Source organism: Sebastes umbrosus, chromosome 4 (genome assembly GCF_015220745.1).
Source record: "Sebastes umbrosus isolate fSebUmb1 chromosome 4, fSebUmb1.pri, whole genome shotgun sequence".
In the NCBI taxonomy this organism is placed as follows: domain Eukaryota; kingdom Metazoa; phylum Chordata; class Actinopteri; order Perciformes; family Sebastidae; genus Sebastes; species Sebastes umbrosus.
In genome coordinates this window covers 38,749,817-38,771,200 of record NC_051272.1, presented here as the reverse complement: position 1 = coordinate 38,771,200, position 21,384 = coordinate 38,749,817, and the positions used below count along the sequence as shown (strand labels likewise).

General features: G+C 40.9%; 1 protein-coding gene across 18 annotated transcripts in view; it reads right to left on the bottom strand.

Annotated features, from left to right (window-relative positions):
* The window catches only part of mical2b (microtubule associated monooxygenase, calponin and LIM domain containing 2b), a 130,611-nt gene that overhangs the window by 19,974 nt on the left and 89,253 nt on the right, over positions 1–21,384 (bottom strand). For 5 of the 18 annotated variants that reach the window (XM_037766156.1, XM_037766160.1, XM_037766158.1 and 2 more), the window contains 9 exons: positions 20,476–20,676; positions 20,030–20,299; positions 19,064–19,186; positions 16,618–17,175; positions 14,950–15,051; positions 14,699–14,791; positions 10,877–11,063; positions 9,926–9,999; positions 8,939–9,020 (listed from right to left, as the gene is read on the bottom strand). In XM_037766156.1, the coding sequence (XP_037622084.1) occupies positions 8,939–9,020; positions 9,926–9,999; positions 10,877–11,063; positions 14,699–14,791; positions 14,950–15,051; positions 16,618–17,175; positions 19,064–19,186; positions 20,030–20,299; positions 20,476–20,676 (1,690 nt within the window). Of the gene's footprint in view, positions 1–1,060; positions 2,443–2,813; positions 2,873–8,938; positions 9,021–9,925; positions 10,000–10,876; positions 11,064–14,698; positions 14,792–14,949; positions 15,052–16,617; positions 17,176–19,063; positions 19,187–20,029; positions 20,300–20,475; positions 20,677–21,384 lie in introns of those variants that run through there. The other 13 variants (XM_037766169.1, XM_037766171.1, XM_037766174.1 and 10 more) reach the window with 12 other exon arrangements.

Below are 21,384 nucleotides of genomic sequence, written 5' to 3'. Positions count from 1 at the left end.
TAGAACATGTTGACATGCTTTAATGTTCAAAAAACGCTTTCATTTCATCATACCGGCTGTGCTGCAGCTCCTCTTTTCACCCTCTGTCTGAAATCTGTTTGAGCTTCTGCTCTGATTGGTCAGCTGGCACAGTGTTGTGATTGGTCAACTGAACCAAACTCTTCGGACTCAGCTTCAGCTCCGCTCTAACTAGCTTTGTTTGAGGGTGTGCCAAACTAGCCGCTAGGCAGGTATTATGCAAATGTGTTACTTGGTGACATCACCACGTTACAGAAGAAAAGGCGGGACTTCAAACAAGGCGTTTCAGGTAGTTCAGGAGCAGTGTTCCTGTGGGGGAGAGGAACTCTCTTTGCAGACCTTTTACATGCACAAAAAAACTATATAACACACTAAAGGAGAGGGAAAAAAGCACGAAAGCATAATAGGTCCTCTTTAATATGACTCTTGTACCCATTGATGTTTGGCTAAATGTTAGAATGACACAGGAGAATAACACTTTACCAGACGATACATAGATCCCAAACCCAGAGGAAAGGATAGAACAGACCCACTAGCAGAATCCACGAGGAAGCTCACAGGAGTAACTGACAAGTGATTCACTTCAATTCTGTTCAGGTTGACTGGACAGTAGTTCAATTAAGTTAAATTGAACTTTGCTCAACAGTATTTGATTATGGCTCAGCTTTTGCATATAGCCTAATGTCTAATATCTATTTTTCATGTTATATTAAAATTACGTTTTTTACAGCAGAAGCTTTTAAAGCCATGTGATTAACCCCGCTCTCAATCTGCTGCAAACTTAAAAGGTTGTTGAGACTTTCATCAGATGTCACAATGCGCGGGTTATTTGCTGAGTTAACAAAAGCTGTGATTGGTACTGTGATTCATGTGGGTGATGTTACCGCAACAGCACAGCTAGAAAAAGGATTTGCTTTTTGATGAAGTTGTTAATTTGGTGGTTAAAAGATGTGGAAATATTTAGAAAATTGACCAATCATGTAAATAAAGCTTCGGTTTCTTGGAATTATTCACAATTGGCAACAAACCACGAAGCAAATTATTTATGTAATCAAATTGATTTATTTTTGAATATATTTACAGCTTATAAATATCATTAATTAAGCAATTTTACAGTAATTATCAATGTGGAAAATAAATAACAAGGCTTGCAGGCTGCTTCAAGACTCATTATAAACACAGCTACGAAACATACAGAATATAGCCAACACAATTGAATCAGGCAAAAAGCTGCTATGGGGCTGCTGATCTCCTGAGCAAAGTCTAGGAGGTACAGGAAAGAGATCTGGATAGGGGCTTTGAGGGGGGGAGGCCTCCTTCTGAAACAGAGGGAACCACAGACAGACCACAGACATGTGGATACATTCGTTACTGCCAAACGGCCTGACAAGAAGGGAGGCTGCTGCTGCTGCTGATGATAATGATGATGATGATGCATCAGAAAGAAGAAATAAATTCAGGCCCATTCAGATGGATGTTTGATGTTAGGGAGGAACACAGCACAACATGAATGTTAGTGAGCTTAGGTGGGATGATATGACACCAAACTAACAGAACGCCTAAGTGACCAACCAACCAACTAAAAAAGTGCTATGTGTGCATCAATTAACTATCACCACAAGCTTCCAACAACCTCTTCACTAAAGGTTTTGCGACCAGGTCCGACTTAGAAATCTGCTTATGATCTGTTTTATGGCAGTGAGGGCGCTCTCAACTTTTACTCATTGTCGCAATAAAGGCTTTAAAGCATAAGCCTAGCTATTTATATATAGGGCTGTCAATCGATTCAAATATTTAATCGCGATTAATCGCATGGTTGTCCATAGTTAATCACAATAAATTGCAAATGAGTCGCATATATATTTAAACAAACTTTTGAATTGACGCAAAAAAAGAAATGTGAATAATGCACGTTTCCATCGACTAGATTGGAGCTAATAAACTCGGCTTGTTGGCTACAGCTAGTTTGGTCAGAAGTTGGTGCTATAGGCTATGCAAGGCTGTAATCCGCCAGTAAACAAAGTAGAAGAAGTAAAAGTTGTGAACCGGAAACAAGACAGGTACTCTGCAAAAAGTCAAGGCCAGACAAAATGTTGTGCCAATCCATGCAGTAGAGGAGATATTCCACTGGATAAATGAAAAGTCTAAACTGCTGGTAGTGCTATATAAAAAGTCAGAGGCTCAACAAAGTCTGTGGGCTTCATCCTTTGGGGACCCTGAATATCCGTATAAAATTTCATGGCATTCCACCCAGTAGTTGTTGGGATATTTCAGTGCGGACCAAAGTGGTGGACCAACATTGTCATCCCTAGAGCCATATCCATGCTAGTGCCACTGCTAGCATAGCTAGAAATGAAACTTATATCTTCAGTAGGAACAAACGGTCTTGGTGTTGAGTGCCACCGACAGGGTAGGGTAGGGAAGCTGGAAAGTATTGACAAATAGATTACACAATGTTGGTTTTGGTCTTTCCATGGAATTTGTTCACAATAACAAAATGATTTGGTCTTATTTTTGAGAAACACTAGAGCTAAAAGTATGAGGGGCAAAACATGAACAAGAGGTTATGCAGTTTGTTCATTATAATCTAACCAAGGTATGATATTTAATTTGGAATTGTATCACAATGCTACACAAAACACCTTTATCGACTACTATACTGCATGCCATACTCTGGACTCGTGCTGGTTTGTGATTGGTTAATCTGGGTTAGGTGAAAGGGGGCGGAGCTACAGGGGCAACCAATACAAAAGCAACACGACAAGTTCTAATGACCAAAGCTGGCCAATCATCACCTTCCCCGCTGGCAGGAATCAGCCAATCAGAGGGTGCAGCATTGGAAACTTGAAACGGACTGAACGAAATGAAGTGAACAAAACAGAGAAAAATGAATTTGGAAAAAAAAGAAAATGAGTGAGATATGGGAAAGAAGAAAAAGGAAAAATGGAAAATGGAAGCTGGAAAAAGAATTGCATGCTGAGAATTACAAGGAAAAATACTGTTGGAAATAAAGGGAATACAATTAGACTTTACATTGAAATGTGAGGACTGCCCAGAAACAGGTCAGTGGTTCAACGGTGCATTTTAACAATTGACCTTATTCTGCACAATTAAACCAAACGGTCAGAGCTAAATCCACCGTAAGCATCACAGAGAATATGCAACCAAAAAAATAACAAAAATTACAAAAGAATTGCAAAACTTTAAATTAAAAAAAAAATATTTCACTCAGTCAGGAATATACAGTCTTTTGTGGCTTTTTTAAGCAAATATGTCTCCTACTGAGGGAAGGATTATAGATAAGACTCATTGTTTTTGGCTTGTACTGATTTTCATAAAAAAATAGCCAGACTTTATAAAAAAGGCAAATCGGTCTAAACTATCTACTAGACTCTCAAATGATTTTACAACCCAATGTAACCAAAAGTTGTTGACTTTTCTGATGCAAAAATATGCAGATTTTTAAGGAAAATACGGGTCCTCTTGTGACAAGGAGAACAAAAAAAGTCTTTCCGTAACACAAAGGGAAGAAAACAAAATAGGAAAAACTCAACTGAGTTCCAAAGTGGAGAAAAATACTCTAAATGGTTGAATGGGTAAATGTTGGAATTTTTTTGTAATCTAGTTTTCTATGATTTGATTTTCATTCAACTTTGGTATTAATGATGTAATTTTCACTACGGATGTACCGATTCTTTTCCAGTCCCGATAGCGATACCTGGGCTTTGGGTATCGGCTGATACCAATTACCGATCTGATACCAGCACCAGCAACTTGGTAAAATATCTTCAAATTAACAGGAATTATAGTTCAAGTGTAAATTTTGATTAATGCAGCAACAAATTGGTCAAAACTTAAACAGAATTCAAATTCCAGTACATAATGTATAAAGTATATAAATTGAATAGATCGGCCCCATTGTCACCGATATCCGATCCGGTATTGGTGTATCCCTAATTTTCACAATTCTAAAATATTCAAATAAATTGCCACATTTTCTTTCCTGTAAAAATGAAAACCATAAACAATGAGCTCTTAATATATAAAGTGAAATCAGTCAATTACTTATAACAAAATACATCGCAAAGTGAAATACTACCCAAAAAAATCAATGACATAAGTATTTCCTGAAATTATATTCAAAAAATTATAATATCGTTTTGGCATTTCCATTGCACATCCCTGTGGTGCAGAGTTAAGGTGCAGCAGGCAATATGCACAGTCAGAGTAACGTCAAACACCATGTGGATTATTCTGACATACAGTAATACGAGTTCAATGACACCAAACCACACTGTCCACATGGCTTCCAGGGTTAGAGTCAGAGGGCATGTTCCAGGTTACCTGATGTCTGAACTGATTTCATGTGGTGAGAAAGAACTATCTGTAACATATCATCATCTAGTGACAGCTGTGTGATGTACATGTCATTAATAGCACCTTTGGATGACGTCTGCATTCTAAGCAGCCTGGAACAACCCCATGTGAGTCAGAGATGCATTCAGCAGGACACAACACCAGGAGACCCTGACAGTAGCAACATGTACCAGGAAATCTGAGCTAATTACCATCAGAGTCTGCAGCATTTCACACATGCATCAGCCCTGAAGTCAGCTCAGCATGTACAATTTAAAACTTAAATACACAATATAGTCAGAGTACCTACATGAAATGTTTGCTTTTTGTTGTGCTGCCCACTGTAACTGCATGCAAAATTCACACCAGGCACTGAATACAGGCAGCAGAAGCACTTTTATAGCAACTGTTTAAGCTACTTAAAGCTGCGATAGGCAGTATATTTTGGCATCATTGGGCAAAAAAACCCATAATAACCGTTCATCATATTTAATTGTAATTCAAGTGTTCTGAGAGAAACCCAGACTTCTGCACCTCCTCATGGCTCTGTTTTCAGGCTTTAGAACATCTACTATGACCCCGGGTGTCCTCCCAGGGTCACGGTTCTCCCGTATTTCTCCCGATTTATGGCAAATTTTCACACTTTTTTTCCTTTTCGTTATCTCAGTCTGTTTCTGGAACTGAACAACGTGTATAATCCCAACTGTTTCCACCCGGACGACAATAGAGCTACACCAACTGTTGTTTCCCGATGGAAGAGAGCATTCTATGCTCGCGACAGAGCGCAGTTTGAGCTCATGTTTAAGCTGTGCTCGCCATAGCGTGCAGCACCAAAAGTTGGGCGCTGCTCGATGCAGCGAAAATCCTTCATGGTGCGGTGCAAGCCGCTAGAAATAATGTGTTTCAGAGGTCAGTGGTGGCGTTACCGCATTGTGCCTGAAAGGACCTTCAGTGAGTGAAAGAAGGAGAGAGAAATGGAGAGAACTAAGAGAAAGAAATACTCTAATACTAATACTAAAAACAGATGAATATAAGTTTGTGCCAGAGATTCACACACCAAGTTCACACCAGAGGAGAGAATTATTCTGTTTTCTTTCCTGGAAGTTGAAGGTAAAATCAAAAGCTTAATATAAATGCAGGCGAAGAAAACACAACGGGAACTCTCATAGAACTGTTGCTGTATGACGGCAGTGGGATCACAAGTAATGAATGACTAGAACTAGTACTGGTTACTGTATGTAATGAATGACTAGTACTAGTACTGGTTACTGTATGTAATGAATGACTAGTACTAGTACTGGTTACTGTATGTAATGAATGACTAGTACTAGTATTGGTTACTGTATGTAATGAATGACTAGTACATGTTACTGTATGTAATGAATGACTAGTACTAGTACAGGTTACTGTAAGTAATGAATGACTAGTACTAGTACTGGTTACTGTATGTAATGAATGACTAGTACTAGTACATGTTACTGTATGTAATGAATGACTAGTACTGGTTACTGTATGTAATGAATGACTAGTACTAGTACTGGTTACTGTATGTAATGAATGACTAGTACTAGTACTGGTTACTGTATGTAATGAATGACTAGTACATGTTACTGTATGTAATGAATGACTAGTACTAGTACTGGTTACTGTATGTAATGAATGACTAGTACTAGTACTGGTTACTGTAAGTAATGAATGACTAGTACTAGTACTGGTTACTGTATGTAATGAATGACTAGTACTAGTACAGGTTACTGTATGTAATGAATGACTAGTACTAGTACTGGTTACTGTAAGTAATGAATGACTAGTACTAGTACTGGTTACTGGTTACTGTACGTAATGAATGACTAGTACTAGTACATGTTACTGTATGTAATGAATGACTAGTACATGTTACTGTATGTAATGAATGACTAGTACTAGTACTGGTTACTGTATGTAATGAATAACTAGTACTAGTACTGGTTACTGTATGTAATGAATGACTAGTACTAGTACATGTTACTGTATGTAATGAATGACTAGTACTAGTACTGGTTACTGTATGTAATGAATGACTAGTACTAGTACTAGTACTGGTTACTGTATGTAATGAATGACTAGTACTAGTACTAGTACTGGTTACTGTATGTAATGAATGACTAGTACATGTTACTGTATGTAATGAATGACTAGTACTAGTACAGGTTACTGTAAGTAATGAATGACTAGTACTAGTACTGGTTACTGTATGTAATGAATGACTAGTACTAGTACATGTTACTGTATGTAATGAATGACTAGTACTAGTACTGGTTACTGTATGTAATGAATGACTAGTACTAGTACTAGTACTGGTTACTGTATGTAATGAATGACTAGTACATGTTACTGTATGTAATGAATGACTAGTACTAGTACTGGTTACTGTAAGTAATGAATGACTAGTACTAGTACTGGTTACTGGTTACTGTATGTAATGAATGACTAGTACTAGTACTGGTTACTGTACGTAATGAATGACTAGTACTAGTACTGGTTACTGTATTTAATGAATGACTAGTACTGGTTACTGTATGTAATGAATGACTAGTACTAGTACTGGTTACTGTATTTAATGAATGACTAGTACTAGTACTGGTTACTGTATGTAATGAATGACTAGTACTGTACTGGTTACTGTATGTAATGAATGACTAGTACTACAACTGGTTACTGTATGTGGTAGTACAGTTTAATGTATGTGGTAGTACTAGTACAGGTTACTGTACGTAATGAATGACTAGTACTAGTACAGGTTACAGTATGTAATGAATGACTAGTACTAGTACAGGTTACTGTATGTAGTAATACTAGTACAGGTTACTGTATGTAGTAGTACTATTACAGGTTACTGTATGTAATGAATGACTAGTACTGGTTACTGGTTACTGTATGTAATGAATGACTAGTACTAGTACAGGTTACTGTATGTAGTAGTACTATTACAGGTTACTGTATGTAATGAATGACTAGTACTAGTACTGGTTACTCATGTAGTAATACTAGTACATGTTACTGTATGTAATGAATGACTAGTACTAGTACTGGTTACTTATGTAGTAATACTAGTACATGTTACTGTATGTAATGAATGACTAGTACTAGTACTGGTTACTGTATGTAATGAATGACTAGTACTAGTACTGGTTACTGTATGTAATGAATGACTAGTACTAGTACTGGTTACTGTATGTAATGAATGACTAGTACTAGTACAGGTTACTGTATGTAATGAATGACTAGTACTAGTACTGGTTACTGTATGTAATGAATGACTAGTACTAGTACAGGTTACTGTATGTAATGAATGACTAGTACTAGTACATGTTACTGTATGTAATGAATGACTAGTACTAGTACTGGTTACTGTATGTAGTAGTACCAGTACTGGTTAATGTATGTAGTAGTACCAGTACTGGTTAATGTATGTAGTAGTACCAGTACTGGTTAATGTATATAGTAGTACCAGTACTGGTTAATGTATGTAGTAGTACCAGTACTGGTTAATGTATATAGTAGTACCAGTACTGGTTACTGTATGTAGTAGTACCAGTACTGGTTAATGTATGTAGTAGTACCAGTACTGGTTAATGTATGTAGTAGTACCAGTACTGGTTAATGCATGTAGTAGTACCAGTACTGGTTAATGTATGTAGTAGTACCAGTACTGGTTAATGTATGTAGTAGTACCAGTACTGGTTAATGTATATAGTAGTACCAGTACTGGTTACTGTATGTAGTAGTACCAGTACTGGTTAATGTATGTAGTAGTACCAGTACTGGGTAATGTATGAAGCGGTGCATGTGCCCCCGCTCCTCTGGTGGGGGGGTTTAGGACAGAGAGAGGAGGACTGAACTATGGTGTACGGTCTAAGACCTGCTCTATATGTAAAGCGTCTTGAGATAACTTCTGTTGTGATTTGACGCTATACAAAAATAAATTGAATTGAATTGACTGTATTTCCAAATTCTGGTAGATTTCTCTCTTTTTTCCAGAGAACTACCGACCCTGAGGTACGACTTGAATTACAATATGCTGAAAGGTTTTATTTACGTTTTGCCCAGTAATGTCTAAAATAAACTCCCCCAGCTTTAATAAAACACGTTTGACTTCAAAAACACAAAACTACAATGACCAGGGACACTTGGACCGTAGGATGTACAGACATTATTGGGCTTCAAAATTAATCCATTTATGAACCAGATTCATCCATTCTGGGCAGCACAGAAGCACAAATTCAAATCCACAGGCCCAGAGCAGCCCCTGGTTACTCCCCTTTCTATTTGAGCTGCTGCAGGGCCAGCTGGGGCTCCTGGTAGATCTGTCCCAGCACCTCGTGCATCACGCAGAGCAGAGGACAGCCCAGGCTCAGCAGCTCATACAGGAACACATAGTCATGTGAGTGGCTCCTGACGTTGGACCCCACAGCTGTGAAAGACTCACACACACTTCCCAACAGCCGTCGAGGCAACACACACACAGCCCGGCTAGCACGCCTCGGCCAGCTCAGGCCTCGCCTAAGCAAGGAAACCAGGGTACCTGAGGGTTGGATCTGGACGCTGCCCGTCGCTGTGTAGCTCCCACTATCCAAGGACGAGGGTGTGACACGCCGTTGGTCGTCCTACACCAATCAAGACACACAGGAGGGAAATTATGAAATACAACTATTTCACATCAAACGAACAAGTACAGTACAACTAATGTAATCCCCAATACCTCTTTTTATTCTTCTTTTCTTCTTTTCTTCTTATTTCCACAGTTTTGGAGCGACATACACACAAACACTACATCATGTTGATGTCTGTGATTACAACACCTCCAGCTGTGATCAGTGGGCTGCCTCCAGGTCTGAGAAGTGAAGCCAATGCTGAAGGGCCTTAAACTTTCATTCTTTCTAACAGCCAGCAGGGGGCGACTCCTCTGGTTGTATAGAAGTCTGATTGTATAGAAGTCTATGAGAAAATGAGCCTACTTCTCACTGATTTACGGCCACTTGTTGTTGTGATGGCGGGGTACGGCGTACCGGAGTGATCTTTCCCCGCCATAGTCCAGTAACGTTACAGCAATTTAGAGCCTTAACGAAGTCTTGCAGAACTTTGAAGTTTGAAGGTATAATTAGTCACTAAATATGTATAAATATTTCCTTAGAGTGTGGGTCGATCACCTTGTTGTTGATCAGTTCATTTCTATCGATCTGTGGAGCATGACAGCTCGCCATGACCACCCACTGCTCTGCTAGCGCTGTGGGACTAGAATGTTTTTACCCATCAGGCCTGGATCCATAATCTCCTTCTGTTTTTAGTAAAGTCATGTGATCCCCTCAATATTAAACATCTTACATCCATCTTCTCTGTGGTTGGTGCAGTTTACTGCACAACAAGTCCTGGTCATCTCTGCTTTAGAGCTTGGTTCTAATAGACATGCCGTTCTCTCTGCCCCCTAGCTGAGCTCATCTCTGTGATCATGTTACACACAAACCCGTCTATATTTTTGTTTCTTGTATGTAACCACTGCAGTGTTCCCTACCATTCTCCTTCTGAACCTCCCCACGTGAGTGCTGGACTGGCACTGGGCATAATGCATCCTGCAGTAGAACTTCGCTGTAAAGGAAGCACACAAAAATCACAAATCCATACAGCTCCAGTACAATAAAGAAAATATCCTTAAAATGACGCATTGACATAAAACAACTAGAGCTGTTAAAGTTAACGTGATAATAACACGTTAACTTTGTCAAATTCGTTTTAACGTCACTAATTTCTTTAACGCATTAACACAACTTGCAATTTTAGGTTGTAGCTCAGAATTAAAGCTATAGTGAAGATACTGGTATCATAGTAAACTATAGAACCTGATGAATCCATCGGTACCAACCATGTCAGATTAGCTGGTCATGAGGGAGGTTAAATAATGCTCCAAACTTAGGCTAAATGTTGGCGAGGAAAAACTGTCATGTCCATTTTCAAAGGGGTCCCTTGACCTCTGACCTCCAGATCAGTGAATGTAAATGGGTTCTATGGGTACCCACGAGTCTCCCCTTTACAGACATGCCCACTTTATGATAATCACATGCAGGACATTGTTTTGTGTTGTTAATTGATTTCCAATAATAAATATATACATACGTTTGCATAAAGCAGCATATTTGTCCACTCCCATGTTGATAAGAGGATTAAATACTTGACAAATCTCCCTTTAAGGTACATTTAGAACAGATAAAAATGTGCGATTAATCACGATTAAATATTTTAATGGATTGACAGCCGTAAAAACAACATTTCCAACTTTGATGATTGAGTGATTCATATAAACCTCTGAAAATGGAAAAACTAAAGTGAGAGCCTGAGAAAGGCAGTAAGTCCGGGCTCTAGTGTCTCATTGGACAAAGTGATTAAACTATATCTACAGAACAAAACGTCCACACCTTTGTGTCTTAAAGTCACTCACAGTTGAGTTGTTAAAGTCAGTCAAACTTACCCTCCTGAGAGTCGAAGATGTGCCCACCCAGGCGGAGGGTGCTGTTACAGACGTCACAGCGGAAACACTCGCGGTGGAAGAAGTAGCCCTCAGCGCTCAGTCTCTCCATCACGTACACCCGCTTGGTGCAGAAGTGGCAGACGTCACTGCCGCCGAGCCCAGGAGGGAGGTCCTTACGTACCACACACTGGGAGGAAGAAGACCAGGACTAGGTTAGAGACATGTTACATGCTGCCTTCGAGACATGTTTTTTACGATTGTCGATTATATCCGAGAGATGCCTGCAAAAAAAGTGCACAGGACAAATGTGTCACATGGTCCAGTGGTGGGATGAGGTGCACCCATCGTAGAGAATATTGGACATAAATGCCATCAAATCAGTGAGGATCTTTAAAGTGAGTCACTGTTTTTTTTATGAACAGGTGCAATGTGAAAAAGGGGGGTGTTGCCTAGTTGAATTATGGCAATAACGACAGCTGTGCAATAAAGCAATATGTACATTTCTTTTTAGACTGCAAGGGCTCATTTTACTGCCAACTGCGAAGTGTCAATACGGTTAATGTCACAGTTACTCGTGATAGTCCACAAACTTCAAGTCAACACTCAAGTGAAATGTAGAAAATCCAGGCATGCCAAGTCAGAAAATATAGAAACTAATTTAGTGTGTGAAATAAAGCTCAACATCTCAACATGGATTCTAATCTGTCTAAAATCCACTTTTCAGGTCATCACCAGATATTTGTCTAATGTCACTACAACCAAGTGGTTGAGTAGAATTGTGACTTGAGTTCAAATCATTCGACTTGAATCCACACCGCTACCATCAGCAATGTGTGAACAGCAAGCTGATTATCATCATCTAGTCTCTTCTAGCTATACTTTAGCCAACAAGCTCTTTAAGACACAAGGTACTTTTACGTTTTGTTCACACAGGGAACGTCAGGAGCGCGTGGTGGCTGCTTGAGTCACCCGTCGGGTGTTCAGACCAGCTGTGTTTCTGCTGCTGCTGTCAGCCCTTTCTTTCTACATAGAGTTTGCCTTTCATAATGGCCATTTCATTTCATTAGAATTATCATTTATATTGATTTTAGACAGAGAAAGGTTAAGAACCGTGTGGTAATTAGTAAATAATAGCAATAATCCACAATTAAAACCCTGTACTACATTCATTCATGGAGCTCTCCATGTCACTGCATGATCTATAACACTGTCCTGCACATATTTCAAAATAAAAGCCTCGTGTTAACTGTTACGTGTGGGCCTTAATGTGCCACAGGGCACACTGTTGTGGGCGTGTTTTTGTTTGTCTCTCCTCCCTTCTGACCTACTTTTTTCTTCAGGAGGAGAGCACCTGAGATGGTGCACTGATTAAGGGAGGGAAGAAAAAGGGCGGAGGGACGGTGCATAAGGGGCACACTCTGGCACTCAGACTGCAGCCGGCAGCACTGCTCGGGAGACTCCCGTCTCCATTGTTTAGTTGTTTTGATCTTAGATGACCTTTTTTCTCAGCATTTAGTTTGTGACTTTTTGGGCTGGAGATCTCCGGTAGTTACGTTTTCGTCCTTTTTGGTTTAATTTAGACATTTTGAGATAGAGGGAGGAGCTGGGTGCGACGGTCCACTGTGTGGCTTGCCCAGCGACTTCCCCTTCTTTTGTTCATTTAACCGGGAGTCTCCCCTTTACAGACATGCTAATAACGTGCAGTTTGAGGGCAAAAACCATGCAGTTTTTTGAATGCAGTATAAATGTGTTATTGTCTCATATTCTAAAATGGTGTGTTTGAATATTTCTGCATACTGGGGTCCATACACAGTCTTAAATTCCATAAATTGGGTATCACTGTAAAGCTGAGACTCTTGTAGATCCAATGAGCCCAACTGTATTCATGTGTGATGATGTTAGTCCCCATAGGAGACATTTCATTGACCTCACTGTATAAAATGACCTGTGGTGACCTCTAGGATAATCACAGCCTCATGAAACTTTACAGCCACAAACTAGAGACCTAGAGCATTCAGAGGATGGATGGATCAAACTAGAGACCTAGAGCATTCAGAGGATGGATGGATCAAACTAGAGACCTAGAGCATTCAGAGGACAGATGGATCAGACAAGAGACCTAGAGCATTCAGAGGATGGATGGATCAGACTAGAGACCTAGAGCATTCAGAGGACAGATGGATCAGACTAGAGACCTAGAGCATTCAGAGGATGGATGGATCAAACTAGAGACCTAGAGCATTCAGAGGACAGATGGATCAGACTAGAGACCTAGAGCATTCAGAGGATGGATGGATCAGACTAGAGACCTAGAGTATTCAGAGGACGGATGGATCAGACTAGAGACCTAGAGCATTCAGAGGATGGATGGATCAGACTAGAGACCGAGAGCATTCAGAGGATGGATGGATCAGACTAGAGACCGAGAGCATTCAGAGGATGGATGGATCAGACTAGAGACCTAGAGCATTCAGAGGACAGATGGATCAGACTAGAGACCTAGAGCATTCAGAGGATGGATGGATCAGACTAGAGACCGAGAGCATTCAGAGGATGGATGGATCAGACTAGAGACCTAGAGCATTCAGAGGACAGATGGATCAGACTAGAGACCTAGAGCATTCAGAGGATGGATGGATCAGACTAGAGACCTAGAGCATTCAGAGGATGGATGGATCAGACTAGAGACCTAGAGCATTCAGAGGATGGATGGATCAAACTAGAGACCTAGAGCATTCAGAGGACAGATGGATCAGACAAGAGACCTAGAGCATTCAGAGGATGGATGGATCAGACTAGAGACCTAGAGCATTCAGAGGACAGATGGATCAGACTAGAGACCTAGAGCATTCAGAGGATGGATGGATCAAACTAGAGACCTAGAGCATTCAGAGGACAGATGGATCAGACTAGAGACCTAGAGCATTCAGAGGATGGATGGATCAGACTAGAGACCTAGAGTATTCAGAGGACGGATGGATCAGACTAGAGACCTAGAGCATTCAGAGGATGGATGGATCAGACTAGAGACCGAGAGCATTCAGAGGATGGATGGATCAGACTAGAGACCGAGAGCATTCAGAGGATGGATGGATCAGACTAGAGACCTAGAGCATTCAGAGGACAGATGGATCAGACTAGAGACCTAGAGCATTCAGAGGATGGATGGATCAGACTAGAGACCGAGAGCATTCAGAGGATGGATGGATCAGACTAGAGACCTAGAGCATTCAGAGGACAGATGGATCAGACTAGAGACCTAGAGCATTCAGAGGATGGATGGATCAGACTAGAGACCTAGAGCATTCAGAGGATGGATGGATCAGACTAGAGACCGAGAGCATTCAGAGGATGGATGGATCAAACTAGAGACCTAGAGCATTCAGAGGATGGATGTATCAGACTAGAGACCTAGAGCATTCAGAGGATGGATGGATCAGACTAGAGACCTAGAGCATTCAGAGGATGGATGGCTTTCCTAGCTACATTAACAATAAGGGGGTTTCTGAGCAGTTTACACAACAGATGTGCTCGCCATCCAGTCAAAGAAAAATGCAGAAATCTCCAAATGTCAAACGTTTTTGATCCCAAATCACAGCATGTCTTTTTCTCTGGTGTTCCTCAAGGTCTTGGTGTCTTAATGTGGTATTTGGGGGGGATAATTGATCATAAAAAATAATGGTCTGTAATTTTCCTAATGATGATGCTGCTAATTTAACATGTAGGGCTAAACTGTACTATATTTCTATTTTCAAAACAACAACAAAAAAGACCATGAACTCCGGGTTAGATTTGTCGCTGCAACATCCACATGCATCTTACCGGCGTGGTATTGGGTCTGTGGTCTGTCTCATACAGGACGGCCAATATCTGAGCTTTAGCATCTATGGCTGATGATACCTTTCCCACTGTACGCTAACGTTAACGCCAGAGAAACACAGGTGCAGAGGGTGGGAGGAAGGGGAAAGAAGGAATTGGAAACCACAAAGAGGAGTTAGAAAGAACACCGATGAAAATGCAAAAAAAGCTTTGAATTTGTGGAACTGCATTTAGACTGAGGTATCGACTAGTACCTCTTTAATGTAACTAGCAGCTCCAGTCGGACAACTCTCAGAGCCAACAATTGACTTTTGAGTGATTCTTCTAGGGTTCTCAAGAGCGCAGCTCCCATTGCACTAAATGAACAGCAGAAAGAACATCAGTCATACAATGTTTTACAGTTCACATGTGTCATGTGAAAACAGAGTGCCATGAATGTTTAGGAATTCTTCTTCCTATACCCCTATGAATGTACTGTTTTTAATCTAACACCACCCTTTTCTAAGGCTGGAAATCAGAAATACATGAATACAATAAAGATACAACAGAACAGGCTGTTCTCATACAGTGTTCAGAACTATACGAAAAGTAATGCACTGTTATTCGTATATAACCCACATAATCAATCCGTATGTAATGCTTTTAATCATGAGCCAGGAAGGGACACGTAGTATAGAGATACAAAGTCCAAGTAGGGTGGAAGTCGGGGTGAATGGGTGGGACTCAAAACACCCGACTTTCACCAGGAGACTGCTGTTGGTGTCCCGTGTGAGACCAGGATCTTCCGCGTTGACTTATTTGTCAACAGAGTTCTATTTCATCCTTACTGAATATCTTCGTCTCGCGCATGTGCAGGTCGAGTATTAATGTCAACAAAGTCACGTGTGACCTTGGATGACCCTGGTCAAGTATCAGTTCCGGTGTCATCCACAAGATCAGTCCTATTTCATCTTCGCTTATGCAGGTTAACTACTGTGGTAGCATTAGCTTAAAAAAAGCTACACTATCTACGACTTAAATTTCTTGGAGCTCGGTAGCCTCGTGACCACCGGTCGGAGTTGAAGAGTTTTCGCCCTCCAAAGGCTGCGACGAGGAACAAGAGCGCCATCAGTCGGGACGGCGTTATCAGCTGTAATCGCCGTATGAGAGGAGTGTAGAGTGACTTATTTGTTACGTAAGTTACATACTTAAGTAACGCCACCTCCGTAGTTATTTTAACTCAAACGTTGAGTAATTTGTCACGTAAATACCATACTTAAGTAACACCACTTCGGCAATGATATTAATGAGCATTTAGAACTGATTGAGTTTTCACAGCCAAATGAATTATACTCTAGTAACGCTACATACCAGAATTTGAACTTGATTTAAGTAAAGCCACTTCTGTAGTTATTTTAACCCAAACGTTGGCTTATTTGTTACATAACTTCCGTACTTAAGTAACGCCATTTGGGCAATGATATTAATGAGTGTTTAAGACTGATTGAGTTTTCACAGCCAAATGAATTATACTCTAGTAACGCTACATACCAGAATTTGAACTTGATTTTACATCCTAGTGATATGATAGATGTTTGTAGCTTCGGGAAGGAGCAGTTCCAGCGTCTTTTGGAACAGGAATAACACGTATGAATGAGCAGGTGTCACTGGAATGGTTAATTTGAATTATATATGCTTTAAAAGTAATTTATTAATTTTGCCATAGAAAAGAAAGTCTAAATAGTTGAAGTAGAATACTAAGTATCATTTGAAAATGTTGCCGTGTGCAGATGCAAGATAAAAGAACATACTGTCATCATAATAATCTTAAAATTGGTATCAATCCCTTTAAGATAGCACTAATCTGGGATAGGTTCACTAGAGGTCTGCAGGTTATTAGCACTGGACTAGCAGGCTGCTTATATGCATAAGGAAACTGTTACCTTCATGAGATCATTTTCGGTTAATTTCTTATCATCAAATGTCTCCTGAGCAGTTTTGTGGACCTTCTCCTGCTCACTTTTCAGATTATTCACAGAACTCTCACAGCTTGCCTCGTGCAGTAAAGAAACTGGATGAGGAGATGAACTGCTCTGTGCATTTTCACAGTTGCTATCAGAGAGGGAAGAGGAGATCTCCTGACTCTCATCGAAGCAAGTCGAAGAAAGGCCAGCAGAGGATCTGTTGTATGTGGAGGAATGAGATGAGGGAGTAGAGGAGCCTTTCTGTATCTTGTCCTTGTGTCCAGCAGTGTACAGGGAGACAGAGGAGAAACCAGCCTGGGCAGTGGGGTCAGGGGCAGGGTGGACTACAGGGTGGACTACAGGGTGGACTACAGGGTGGACTACAGGGTGGACTACAGGGAGGACTACAGGGAGGACTACAGGGTGGACTACAGGGAGGACTACAGGGTGGACTACAGGGTGGACTACAGGGCTCTTAGATAGAGAGGCAGAAGGAGGTAGGGACAAGGAAGGAGGTGAAGAGGTAGATAGCCCCACCTACAGAAGAAGAGTCAAACAGAAATTAAAGACTGGGGAGAACAGAGGGATGAATCTGAAGAGAAAATGAACACATCAAATTAAAAGCTAAATGAATTTCACATAGACAAATAAGTGACCTTGAAATCAGTTCACTTTGGTTTCAGAAGGGTACTTTTCTACAAAGTCAATAAAAAAAGAACATCAAGGGTGTGACTGCAGGGACATCAGAAAACTGACAGAAACACACTTCATCTATGTTCTCAAATCAACTTCTGTCCACAGGAGCCCTACACGTGTCCACAGGAGCCCTACACGTGTCCACAGGAGCCCTACACATGTCCACAGGAGCCCTACACATGTCCAAAAGAGCCCTAGACATGTCCACAGGAGCCCTACACATGTTTGAGCAGATAAGCAGATTCTACAATATTGAGAAAATAATGACCATAAAGACTTGAATCTAAGCAGCAACTGAATAACTAATTTTGAAATGTAATGCTACTGAATGGCCTAGTGTTGAAATTTAAAGGAGCTCTATACGGCATTCAGAGCATTCAAACCACAATCTCTTCCTCAACTTAACCAAGATCTTTTGTTGCCTAAACACTGCAGGGGAGGTTTGCACAGGAGCACTGATCGCTCGTGTTGCTGGACGTTGAACAGAAATATATGAGATTGCTCAATGGATAATGAATACTGTGATGATATCAGTGAGCATTTAAAGCTGCAGTAGGCAACATTGTTTTGGCGTCATTGAGCAAAAATCCCATAATAACCTTTCAGCATTTTGTAATTCAAGTGTTCTGAGAGAAAACTAGACTTCTGCTCCTCCTCATGGCTCTGTTTTCAGACTTTAGAACATCTAGTTCGTGACGGGAGACTTCGACCTATCACAGGTCATTTCAGAGAGAGAGAGCGTTCCTATTGGCTGTGCTCCAGCTGGTGGGCGGTGCTTGGTATTTCCTCAACAGATCTAAACATGGCTGCTGGGTCATAAACTTTCTCATTCTACAGCTAAACCGTGCACTACAAGATGATTCTGAGAACATGTGAGGAGAGAAATAGTCATTAACGTAACAGAATATTGATTCATATTTGATCAGCGCTGCCTAGTTTGACCAGAGTTGGTGAGTGATTGACAGCTGCTCAGAGACGACAGACTCCAGATCAGCTCTGACTGCTTGTTTTCCTCCGGTCTGTGAAATCCTGCAGATGTCATTAGGAGCACCGGAGGACACCGGAGGAACATGATTTTTTTCAGATTACCTGTCTCAGGATGATCAACTGTCAGGATGTAGTGACCGTTTTATAAAAATAACTTTTTTTAATCATATTTGCTCCAATCTCGCCTACTGCTGCTTTAAGACAAATTGTGTTGTCACAGCCAAATTAGATCAGAAATAACAGGTATGAATTCTAAAGGATTTTTCAGCCACCTCTATGTTTGATTGTGAGGTCAGAGGTGAGAGCTGTGTGGAGGTAACTCCGGCCCACTTTATAGCTCCTTTAAATACCACTTCATTTAGGTGGCCTGAATCCCCCGCTTTGAAATATAATTGTCAATTTCAAAAACTTTATTTCATGTATTTCTTTAAGGTTCAGAAAATGTATATTCAAATTGCTCAAATTCCATAAGATATCATATAGATCATACAACTTTCAGATAACGCAATTTTGCTCATTTTTGCTCATCAAGAAAACTATTAAAAATGAAACAGCAGCTCTACTCTAACTCTACATGAACATGGGGTTGATTGTAAATGGAACACTGTGCAGCACTTCTTCCACATGGAACCATCATGCATCGTTTAACAAGTCTAAGGAGCACCCGTTGCTGTGAACATGCAATAGTGTCTCCACTATGACATTAGTCAAGCATGAAATAGAGGTTGCTGCAGTACACAACCTGTGATGGAGAACGAGGAGCAGGAAGAGATTTGTTGGACCCAGGAAACATGGAGGAGAGGAGGACCGCTCTCTCTTTTATACTCCCAGAATATTCTCCAGCAGACAGTCTCTGGGCTTTACTCTGCACAGACAGCAGGGGGGGGGTGAAAACCGGACCAGAGTGAAAACGAGTTGGAATGGGCTGTCAAAGGTTACGCGTTAACGCAAATTAGTTTTAGCACCACTAAGTTCTTTAACGCATTAACACAACTTGTGATTTTTAGGTTTTTAGGTTGTAGCGGCTCAGTTCTAAAGCTAGAGTGGAGATACTGGTATCATAGGAAACTAGAAAACCTGATGACTCCATCAGTACCAACGAAGGAGGTTAAATAACACTCCAAAAATGCGCTAAATTTTTGCAAAGAAAAACTGTCATGTCCATTTTCAAAGTGGTCCATTGACCTCTGACCTCCAGATCAGTGAATGTAAATGGGTTCTATGGGTACCCACGAGTCTCCCCTTTACAGACATGCCCACTTTATGATAATCACATGCAGTTTGGGGCAAGTCATAGTCAAGTCAGCACACTGACACACTGACAGCTGTTGTTGCCTGTTGGGCTGCAGTTTGACATGTTATAATTGGAGCATATTGTTTTATGCTAAATGCAGTACCTGTGAGGGTTTCTGGACAATATCTGTCATTGTTTTGTGTTGTTAATTGATTTACAATAATAAATATATACATACATTTGCATAAAGCAGCATATTTGTCCACTCCCATGTTGATAAGAGGATTAAATACTTGTCAAATCTCCCTTTAAGGTACATTTAGAACAGATAAAAATTGTGCGATTAATTTAAGAATAATAGCGATTAACTATGGACAATCATGCGATTAATCGCCATTAAATATTTGAATGGATTGACAGCCCTTGTTGTAACTACATTTTTCGTAAAAGTTGTGATGGAGAATATTGATTTACCTGCTGCATCGACTCCTCTGACCTCTCAGAGGAACGGTCCAAAGCAGAAAGAGTAGAAGCAGAGAAATGACTGGTTGTCACGTCAGTAGAAGTGCATTCTGGGTAGTAATGTTCAGTAACATTAGGGCTCAGTGAGCGGGGAGGACTTAATGGACTCTTAGACCGCGAGGGTGAAGGAGAGCGACTGTGAGAAGATTTGGGGGAATAGAGGACAGTGGTTTGCTGAGCCACAGCGCTGGGATTCTCCAGTAGGCGGAGGTAGATGGAGGGCTGGAAACAGGAAGAACAGACAAGGAGTATGGCTTTATCGTAGTTATACAAATGTTACATATTTATGTGGTACTCACAGCTCCTTTAAAGACGTGGAAGAAAAGGTTTGATAAATAAGAGGGCCATAAATGGCTGGTCACCCCATTCAATCCCACACAACAGAGAGGGAGGCATACCTGCCATTTGGGGCGAGGGGGAGGCAGAGGAGGAGGAGGGGGGACATTCTTGGGCTTTGCAAAACGTGGGTTTTCCCTCTCCTCCAGGTCCTTGTCCTCCTCTTCCTCGTCTTCCTCGTCCTCCTCCTCTGAGGAAGGATGTGGGGTGGTGGAAGGAGACAGAGGAGGAGAAAAGGAGGGATCGTATGGTTCCATATCAGACTGATGCAAGGTGGAGAGGAAAGGAAAGGAAAGGAAAGGAAAAGAAAGGAAAGGAAAGGAAAACAGGAAAGGAAAGGAAAAAGTCTTGAGAGATTGCAAACACGTAGTACAATATTTGGCAATAAAATGCAGTATTGAACAAAGTTGGTAACAGAATAGCAGTCAATAGAGGGAACTGGATATTAATACTACATTATGGTGAAGGTGGCACACCTCAACATACCAGACCAGATTAAAACAAGAGGATTCTTTGTGCCCAGTATCCTCCGTGTAAATAGTCAAATAAAGTGTTGGCAGACGTAGCGGAAGGTGATATTATTATTATTCCCATCCACGACAGTGACACTGGTATTGTTTTCACCCAGTGAGTCTGAGTGTGAGTCATCAGGGCAGAATGTGGTCCTGGAGGAGGAACTGGAGCGGGAACTACCACAGAAGAGGTAGGACAACTGTGCTAGGGGGTTATTTTTCCATCTGTGGACAGATCTTGTCGCCGAGATAGCGTCACAACCACGCAAGATGCAGTCACCAAACTTTACAGGTGTGTAATGAGATCAGATGAAGGCCGAGTTCGAAGATGGTCCGAGAAAGGGTGTCGGATGTAAGGAAGTAGGAAGTGGGGAACTTTACAGCCCTGGCCTGATTCGATGTGACGGCTGGTGTGATCCCATCGCAAGATGGGATCACACCGCAAGATGGGATCACACG